Source organism: Procambarus clarkii, chromosome 53 (assembly GCF_040958095.1).
Source record: "Procambarus clarkii isolate CNS0578487 chromosome 53, FALCON_Pclarkii_2.0, whole genome shotgun sequence".
In the NCBI taxonomy this organism is placed as follows: Eukaryota; Metazoa; Arthropoda; class Malacostraca; order Decapoda; family Cambaridae; genus Procambarus; species Procambarus clarkii.
In genome coordinates this window covers 26,875,451-26,885,825 of record NC_091202.1, presented here as the reverse complement: position 1 = coordinate 26,885,825, position 10,375 = coordinate 26,875,451, and the positions used below count along the sequence as shown (strand labels likewise).

The 10,375-nt window shown below is 39.4% G+C and overlaps 1 protein-coding gene across 4 annotated transcripts in view; it reads left to right on the top strand.

The window, feature by feature from the left end:
* Positions 1-22: 22 nt before the first annotated feature.
* LOC123767158 (long-chain-fatty-acid--CoA ligase ACSBG2) overlaps positions 23-10,375 on the top strand; it is a 20,451-nt gene continuing 10,098 nt past the window's right edge. Inside the window, exons 1-7 of one of the 4 annotated variants that reach the window (XM_045756708.2) lie at positions 23-234; positions 3,666-3,719; positions 4,680-4,855; positions 5,252-5,385; positions 6,651-6,814; positions 7,844-7,997; positions 8,193-8,434. In XM_045756708.2, the coding sequence (XP_045612664.1) occupies positions 3,669-3,719; positions 4,680-4,855; positions 5,252-5,385; positions 6,651-6,814; positions 7,844-7,997; positions 8,193-8,434 (921 nt within the window). In that variant the 5' untranslated portion in view covers positions 23-234; positions 3,666-3,668. Of the gene's footprint in view, positions 235-931; positions 1,431-1,560; positions 2,789-3,665; positions 3,720-4,679; positions 4,856-5,251; positions 5,386-6,650; positions 6,815-7,843; positions 7,998-8,192; positions 8,435-10,375 lie in introns of those variants that run through there. The other 3 variants (XM_045756706.2, XM_045756705.2, XM_045756709.2) reach the window with 3 other exon arrangements.

Sequence of the window (10,375 nt, the reverse complement as noted above, 5' to 3'; positions counted from 1 at the left end):
CAGTGGAGGTCTGGAGGCCTCCTCTGCCTGGGAACTAACCTCCCCCTCCTCCTCCCAGTGCAACTCACTTGCTGCATAACAATCAAGAAAGCTGCCCTTGAGAGATGAGCACTTTCACATCTGTTTTGTAGTGTTAATCCTGTGGCCCTCAAGCCTTCCTGGTATGAAAGTCGACTTGGCACAGATTCTGGATTCTGACTCTTAAGGTTCTTTTCATCATCAATCTACTATAAGGAAATATTGTTGATTTGGTAGTTGTCATGTGCATTGATATGCACGTGACATGCACATGACATGCAAGGTCTTGCATTTTTTTGGTATTAAAAAGCATCTTTTTAATCCTTTAAAAGGGGTCCCCTGTGGTTATTGGTGCTTGATTGGTTCGGGTGGAAGTGCATCATGTGTCGTGTCCTCTAGTCGCCCTACTTTGCTACCTTCATGCCACCAATTCTACCTCAGTGGATGCTTTGTAGGTCAATCCTGTTTCCTTGCTTCCTTGTTCCTAGGCTCATGTTTCCTGGGTTGTCTGCAGTGTTAAGTCTAGCCAGCCTGCTGTCTTCCCTCATGTCCATGACATTTGGACATTTGGTACTTGGTTTGACACAGGTGGAAACTTAGTACCCAGAGGAGCCACAGAGACGTTAGAAAGAATTTTTTCAGTGTCAGAGTAGTTAGCAAATGGAATGCATTAGGAAGTGATGTGGTGGAGGCTGACTCCATACACAGTTTCAAGTGTAGATATGATAGAGCCCAATAGGCTCAGGAACCTGTACACCAGTTGATTGACAGTTGAGAGGCAGGACCAAAGAGCCAGAGCTCAACCCCCGCAAGCACAATTAGGTGAGTACAATTTGTAAGTACAGTACTGTAATGTACTGTATTCTGCTCTTGTGGCTGTTTTTTTACTATGTCCTGGGTTGATATTTGGGTGCAGGGGTTATGGCATTCGAACAGGGAATTGGTGGCCTGGTACTTGGTTGACGTTCCCAGGCCTCGTTACCCTTGTGTTGCACTGGGCCATATCTCCTGGCCTGGTGTCTTGCCTTTGTGTTGACTGCCTACAGTTCCTCCTCTCTGCTGAGTCCGTGTTTTTCTTCTACATGGGATAGTTGGCTTCAAGGGGGGGGTGAGGCCACAAGGGTCTACTCCAAGAAATCCTATTTGAGGTTGCCTAGTGCTGTTTAACTGTACCTTGCGGTCTAATAGTTAATTTTTTAATATCCGATAGTCTTTTGTCCATGTTTGCTACAAAGTTGTTCGTAATCACTTTGTGAGAATTGACATGTATCACTGAGATAGTGATAAAAGTCCTCAATCTTATCTGTGATAATCCAGTGGAGTGGAGCAGAGAAGCGATGCTTACTTGGATTTTGTGAGCTAAGAGTGATTCAGCAGTAAGCATGATAGTTTAATTGTGTAGCAGCAGGCAGGTGAGTACTGCAATCAAAGGTGCTCTCAAACTATAAGGCCAAATGTTTCACAAAGTTATATGCAAGTACTGTACAGTATGAGAATTTAACTGATCAAAAAATTATTACACATAACAGACAGACATGATATTTCAATCTGATTAGTGCAAACACATTATGGACAATAATAAGTTAAATTCTTATGGGAAAAGATGTCTAGTGGATTTCTCCAAGATTTGACTAATTCTTCTTGTGTTTCTAGTATTTATTATTATTTTCCCAATTAAATATGGAATTGTACAGTATGAGCATTTTATATACAGTACTTTTAATAGATTATGGTAAAGGCAAAATTGCCCACTCAATGGTGTATAATATTGATTGAGAGATCAAAAGTAATGTATATGGGAAACATACTAGTCTTCTGAAGCCTATCCCCCACCTCCTGGATGCCAGGACCAGAATCTCTCACTCTGAGCTGAGGAAGCATGGGATCATAGATCAGTTATAAAAATAAGAAAACCTATTAGAAAGCATTGGGTGAAAAAAAAAGCTGCTTGAAGATAAACAAGGCAAACTGTCATATACAGAATAAATGCACTCAAACTAAATACCCTAACCATGATGCACTCAAACACTATTGGATGGCAATTTGGGTTACCTGTGTTATCAACTACCCTCACCTTACCTTGGGACCCTATACCTCACCCTGGGACCATCCACCCTGTACCCCTTACCCTGGGACCATCCACCCTGTACCCCTCACCCTGGGACCATCCACCCTGTACCCCTTACCCTGGGACCATCCACCCTGTACCCCTCACCCTGGGACCATCCACCCTGGAGCCACCCACCATTTCTGTCGTGGTGGGCACCTTGTTGGTTAACACCATTTCTTTGGTTCTCTGTTCCAAGACTAACAACTCTTAGATCATCCATAGTGTCATCAGGTCTAGCCAGACTGCAGTCTACCCTTAGGCTCATGATGTTCTCAAATACACAGTTTTGGATGTCGTCTTCTATAACATGTCCTAGGCTGATGTTCAGGTTTGGGGGGTTTTTGGTGTTTTAACACAGTTCTGGCAGCCCAGTATTTGGTCGATATTCTTGGTCCAAGTTGGTCGTGTGTGACTTTGGTCCCTGTCTTCCGGCCTGGGTTCTTTTCTTCATCTCGGTGCCTGTTACCTTTCCTCCTAGTGGGTCCTATTCTTGTCTCTGTGATTAACTTTGAGGAGCCACCAGGGAGAGAGCTCCTTCCAGTAACCCAGCGTTGAATATAGTAAAATGGAAAAAATCATAAAGGCAAATGGTGGGGGAGTCCTTCGACAAGATGCCAGCTTCCTGTCCTCATCAAGGCTACAAGTGTTTGTGACCCTCGGGTAAATTCAGGTTTCCTTACATTCCACGCTGGGTTTTTTCAGTAAACTGGTAAATAAGATAAATTGATTGGATTTCATTAAATTGACATAGCAGTATTTCATTTAAATAATGTTTGCATCATGAGAAGAGGATGATTTTTATTTAATGAATTCAAGTACTGTACAGTACTGTGTCATAATATTTGTCACGAGATATGCCAGGAGGGGTTAAGAGAAAATTAATCTTGTTGAAGAATACAGGTTATTTAATAATACAGTGTACTGTATTGTACAGTGTAACTCCAATGGAATGTACCTCATTTTCTAGGTAGTCCTGATGTAGTGCATGTTCTATTCCAATTGAAAACTTGGTGCAAAAATAGAAAGCAGAAATGTCCCAGCTGGGCAGAATCGTGTTGGAATACAATGCCTAAAAGTTAAAAAATAACCACCAAATTTTAAAGTGTTTCTCAATGTGATTTTGATTCCAGAATATGCCCAAAAAGTATGTTCTATTGCTTATAATACACTACAATAATTTAAATAATTGTAGCCATAAAATGACAAAACAATATGAAGATCATAACGGTTGCTGTAAAATTGCTCTACCTCAGTACAAAGATCAGCAGCAAAGGGTCTGTAATGATCTGTTCGGTTTGAGCAGTGTCGCATTGTATTGTTTGTATCATGGAATGGAAAGAATTTGTATTTCAAAGACTGTTAAATAATAATTTATACAATATTTTAAGATAGGCTGGAACTGGAGGTGTCTTCCTCAGTCATCTATGATAAAAAAAATATCTACCTTAGTTATATACAGTAATTTAGAATTACTGTATATGTTGTGTGATATATCTATGATTATGCATTAGTTTCATGTTAAATTTTTATTTAACAGAATATGAGCGCAAACATGGAAGGAACTCTCGAGTTCAGAAATGGCCCTGACCAGGTAAATAACAAGAGGATTTTCTGCATTTTTGACGAATATATATATTGTTTATTATATACCTAATTGTTAGTTATGTTTTTTATTTTGGCCTGTAGTTTGGTACCATACTGGAAATGATTAAGATATTCAGTGCCCTATGTGCATGTCTGTAAGGTGTTAGGTGTACTGTATTGTATTTCGTGTGATCAGACGCCATTGTTGACATTACCTGGGAGTACTGTACTGTACTATGAGGAGGCTATAGTAAAACTTTCTGCCCTTGAATATTACATAAATTATAAATTTGTACTGATAAAAGAACCCTTAATTTGTGGTTTTATGTGTAAGTTTCCATCGTCTCAATTTCTAATGCTGTAATATTTTTAAGAAATTGTGGTTACTGTACAATGTATTATACAAAATGATTTTAATAGGGGTTCTGCAGGACTCTAGGGTTCCATGATCCTTTCTTAGGTTCAGAAAGAATTGTAGAGAAAACAGAAAATCTTTGGACCAAGGGAAATACCCCTTAATTGGAAATGTGCAAATATCACCCACCCCCCCCACCATCTTCAAAAAAGGCAGGAAGAGCTCAGCGGAAGCTACCAACTAATCAGCCTAACTTCACGTACTGTATATGTAATCTCATGGCGGTTTTGGTTTTTAATCCTCCAGTTGTCTGTATGGCTTCACTGACTCTTTGGCTGCTTTCCCAGGGTGGTGACAAATTGTCAATTGCTCTGTCTCTTTGAGGGGGGGGGCTAGGTTTTAGCTCTGGTCATCAGTAGGCCAAACAAACCTCTTGCGTCTAGTGTGATCCACTTCGTGGAGATAGCATGGCAAGATAGCTTCAGGGAGCTACTGGGGACCTCCCCAGAAATATTCTGTATTTTGTAAATTTATATTTATAATAGTCTTTCTATAAAGGATAATATTATTCAGAATATATACTTAATATGAATATTTTATGTTTTTTTCTAGATTCTTCCAGCAACATCATTCAAAACTTCAGTCATTGATGAAGCAGTTCAGCTATACATAAATGAAAACGAACCAATGGCAGCTCAACCCATTTCCATCCATACAATGTTGCAGAAAAGATCAGAGCTTTATCCTAAACATCCCGCACTCGCTGTCAAGAGAAATAATGCATGGAGGTGTGTACTGTAGTTTTAACACTCATTTATTTTCAAAATTTTTGTATTTTGGTAAAGTGTGAAGATTTTAGTTATACAGTATTATCATGATACAGATCTAGCAAAAATGTGTTAAAACTAAAGATAGAAAATATAACAGTAAACTAAAATTTTATGTATGGATTTAGTAAGGTAAGAGGTATCTATTGTATTGATTTTACAGTCGGGTTATAGACGAGTATCGGTATAACGATTGCCATGTAGTATCGCTGAAACCTTGGAGTTTTACAAATAAGATAGATGCTTGACTGGAAATATTTGGGTGTAAAGAGAATCTGCCTCACATTAGCCAATATGCTAACTGCAGTGTTTTGTTCCCATGATCTTACATTAATGTTTTTCTGTTTTGTTTTCCAGATATTGGACATATCGAGACTACTTTGATCAATCCAGGATAGTAGCAAAGGCTTTTATTAGATTGGGATTGGAAAGATTCTCTGGAGTTTGTATTATGGGATTCAACTCTCCAGAATGGCTAATTGCTAACTTTGGTGAGTGAATTTTTATAAAAAAATGTCTACTGTTTTTCTGTGATGCTTTTTTTTTTCACTTGGAAGTGATGAATTCAGTGTTAACTTCTACATGTGTAGCCTTTCAACTGTTCCCCCAGGTGTAGCTTTTCCTTCCTGATCCTTTTGGGGGCATTGTCGGGCTCCAGTTTCTCAGTCTTCTAGAAGTTGTGACTGTTTTGGCTGATTGATGGTCCGTGTGGATGTGGGGACGCACCTTCTTTCTGCTGCCTTTGGGGCATGGGGAGGTGGGGGTTTGTCGGCCACCATCTGGTGTTGGGAGAGCTCATCTGTGCTGTGTTTGCTTACCCCATCATTCCTATGTGGTAGGTGAGGAGTATCTATGCATCTTCTTACAGGCATGGACAACGGATTGCCTAGGTATTCCATATTGTTTCAGTTTTTTGGTGGGCTTGGTTGCTCATTCTTTCTTGGGTGTTCTTGGGTCCTCAGCAGCCATTTTTCCAGCCACTCTGCAAGATGTTGGACAAGGTTTGTGATAGCCATCACACATGTTTTACAGATTTTGCCCCATTTCTTGTGATTTGGTAGAAAGATCGTTTATGTTATTGTGTGTTTAATTGATTTCAAGAAATAAATTTTGTTTAAGAGTTTTGTATATACTGCCACTTTCCCTTCACCTTACAGAGCATTGGCCGGTGAATGTGGGAAGTGGCTTCAATTGTGCGGTACTGACAATTAAATTGGAGATGTGGGAGGTAACTGGGAATATGAGAAGAGGAATTCCTGTATTGGGAATATGCAAAGTGGTTGTTAGGGGTGTGGAAAGTGCTGGGGTAAGGGAATTTACTTCAGGGTGTGCAGTACAGTACTAGCAGATGAACGTAGGATGAGAACTATTGGGAGAAAATGCTACGACTATATAGTATTTGGAATGAATCAGGATAATGGTTTGGGATGGATAGAGCAAGGAATGGTTCACAATCATGTGGATAGTCAGGGATGAGGCAACCTGCATGAGGCAAGACCATCTAGCCCATGGTAGTGTGGGAATTATTTTTAGGATTGTTGTACTGCAAGTAATAAGACTATAAATTCATATTAAAGATACAGTATGTTGTTACACATGCTGAATACTCATTTACCTAATGTTTGTTGTAATTCTCCCAACTGACAAAAATTCATTTCTTCTTATGGCACACATTATTATTTATTTTTGCTCATCATTGTCCTCTTCACTACTAATACTTCTACATTTATCTTGATTACTATTCATTTTCATGCAGGAGCAATTTTTGCTGGAGGAGTAACTGCTGGTGTATACACTACCAATTCCCCAGAAGCCTGCAGACAGCTAGCAGACAATTGTCAGGCCCAAATAATTGTTGTGGACAATGCTGACTGTCTCAATAAATTCCTAGCAGTTAAGCGATTTCTTCCTCACATCAAGGTTGGAATCTTATTAGTATCCATTTTAGGACTATTATTTTTTTCTATCTTACTAATGTTTAAATTTTTCTTATGTTCTTTACCAAATAATAACCTAATAATAGGATAATATGCACTTAAATAAGGCATGGCTTATTATTATTATTGTTAAGTAAGGTGAAATGCTAGTGGCTGCATAACACTTTCGTAACTCTTTATCAGTTGCAGGGAAAAAAAGGGCTTGTGCTGTAATAAACATTGTGTCCATGTGCTTAAAAAAAATATTTCCAGATCATATAATGGTTTGACCAGGTCCTCTGAATTTCAATGCAGGTGCTTGGAACTGGTAAATGCTGTCATTTGTTGGCAACAGAATCAAATGTCACCCCTTATGGTAGTGTCAAAATATAGCATTTATGTTTCAACCTGTTCTGTAATGGATATCAAAAGGTCAGATGTAACACAAACAAGGAGCAATGGTGTCAAGCTCAACAAGCCACAGTGTAGACCTGAGAATAGGATAGGCTTTTTAACCCACAGGGTTATAAACCCATGGAACTGCCTACCCGCTGAATTCATAAATGCCAAAACTGTTAAATTTTAAAATCAAACTGAAAAATATCAGGGCAAATGGGGAACCTTTGACAAGCTGAACTTCCTGTCCTCGTCAAGGCCACTAAAGTGTTAGTGGCCGTCAGGTATATTCAAGTACATATCATTAGCTATCTGCTTTCTTTTTATAAAAAGAAAGCTTTCGTTTATAAAAAGAAAGTTGAATCTATATTAATTTTTAGCTGACTTAGCAAATCTGTTCAATTAACAATGTCTTGGTGGCAGGCAACTCGCTTGCTTTCTGTGCTTGTACATTCTGCTGTTCCCACATGTATGATCCCATTGTGTCCTTGCACACAGTATGTGCAGTCATGTAAAGATTACATATAGTACAGAGCCACAGGGATTTTTTTTTTTTTTTTTTTTAAGATTTAGAGTATCTAGTATTTAAATCTAGAGGCACTTGTCTACATTGAATTACATAAATGCTTTGTTTCAGGTAATGATCCAGTGGTTGGGTGTACCCAGTGCTCCAGGAGTCTTGTCATGGGCTGAGCTGATGGCTGTGGGCTTGGCAGAGAACGACATCTGCCTAAATGAACGACTATCATTGTCTGCAGTTAACCAGTGCTGCACACTGATTTACACATCTGGTATAGTTCTATAGTCAATAATTTATTGACTGTAAATATATTTATATTTAAATATATATTTATAACTTTAAATTATTACAAAGAGAGACAGCTTATTAATTCTCTCATAATGCAAGCCTAACTTGCTTAAGGAGTTTTACATTGATTTAATCATTTAATAAGCATTTTAATATTCTTTCAAACATTTCTATTAAGGTACAACTGGTCCTCCCAAAGGAGTTATGTTTTCACAAGATCATTTGACTTGGGGAGGATTACAATACCATGTAAATCAAGCTGAACTTCAGTCTGCCCACGAGGTGATTGTATCCTACCTTCCGATGAGTCACCTTGCAGCCCAAATGCTGGATATATATTTAGCCTGTACAATTGCTGCTACGGTCTACTTTGCTCAGCCTGATGCCTTAAAGGGATCGCTACTACAAACACTAATTGAAGTGAGTTTAATTTTATTTTCAAATGTCTGCACGAACAAGGCTTTTTTAAGAAAGTTAGATTATTCAGTACAGTATTTATTTATGGTTGTAACTTGCATTGTATTGTGCATACATCTTATAATGATACATGTACATAGCAGAAAAGTTTATTAATTTCATATATTGTAGAATATTGATTAAATTACCTTCTGGTGATACTATATTTAACTTATATATTTTATAAAATTAATAAGGTTTGAAATTTTTTGTATTAAGTTAGCTTCCACAGTACACTGAATTGGCTAAGGGCCCCCACAGGCATGGCATGAACAAGAGGCATCCAAAAAACAGGCAAAACCCAACCCCTAGACAGATTACAAAAAGAATCTCAAGCTCAGACAGCAGCCATAGACCAAGAAGTCAAAAATTGCAGCCAAAGCAGTAAAAAGAAAAACCATGCTGGTGACCCAGGGGCAAGAAGTGGCTGACAGAGGGTAGCTGGTATCTGAACAACAAACTGGACCAGACACAGCCAAGACAGAATGCCAAAAAGCAACAAAACCAGGATGAAACAGGAAAAGAAATGCCCCCCAAGGAAAAACCCTGACTCTACAGAGTCGGGGTTTGTCAGGGCTTGTCAGGTCCTAAAAGGACCTAATTAATGTTTTAATTAGAACAATTGACAGCTGAAGCATACAAAGTGTTTCAAACGTGTCCCTTTGTAGAAGGTCGGAAAGAGGTCCAAGTTGGAAACAGAACACAGACACTATAGAAAAAGTAAAAATAATGGAAATGCTTAATGCTTAAGTAGACAAGATTATCCCAACAAAGAATTATTTAAACAGAGGTAGCTCAATGGGAACACACCAGCCATGATGGAGCAGAATCCCAACCCAGATGACATTGCTGCCTCCTAACTGACAGTGACTGTGAAAACAAGCTACCAGGCATGGTGACTGGAAATAGCCTTGAGAACCGACAACTGGACTAGAGGACTGGAAACCACGAATTGGGGTGACTAGGATAAAATTAACGATCTGATAATTGCCCCCCCCCCCCCTCCTTGAAAACTCGAAGCACCTTGCTCAGATGGCAAAGAGCAAGGTGCTAGTAGGCATGGGCCACACAAAACAACCACTCCAGGCATACAACTCCCACCACCTGGAGCCAGAAAGGCAGAGGGCAGCACATCCAAAGACTAGGGCAAGAAGTTTAGAAAAGATGGCAAGAGAAATTTCAGAAGAGCCCCACAGTGTTTGACAACAGAGAATGACAGTGTACGTGCTGAGCACAAAGAGTGCACATTTTGGCTTTTATCAAGGTTCCCCCCACCCCCTTCCCTGGTCGAGTTACTGACCCCGCCCAGGATGCAACCCCACGAGCTGATTAACTCGGAATTCTCGATTGTGTCGAGAACGAACCCAACTATACTACCGGATCCCTCCCGGTAAGATACAATCCCCATGGCTAAGAATACAACGCAAGGACCCAATGCCTAGGAACCTCCAGGTACTCAACCTAATGGCCAGGGCAAGAATCCTGTGTGGATGGAGGCATGCTTAAACAAAAATTAATTACAGGCATACCTCAGTTTAAGAGTTTAATTGGTTCCTGGAGACGCCTCGTATTCCGAAAACTCGCATTCCGAAGCTAATTTCCCCATAAGAAATAAAGGGAAATGAATTAATCCGTTCCTGACTACCCCAAAAACCCCACATCAAACTAAATTTTTATACCTAATTCATCTAAATAAACCTACAAAACTATGTTCAAGTTATTACTTACCTTGCTGTTGAATGCTGTAGGCGTATGGAAGATGGTGAGGAGGTGGGAGGAAGAGAGGAGTTACTGTTTGGAAGGGGAGTCCCCTTCCATTATCACATCAGGCAGTGAGGACTTCACTGGTATGCACACTCTGGCACATTTTGCCTGCATAACACTAGGACTTGCTTGTTTTACTAA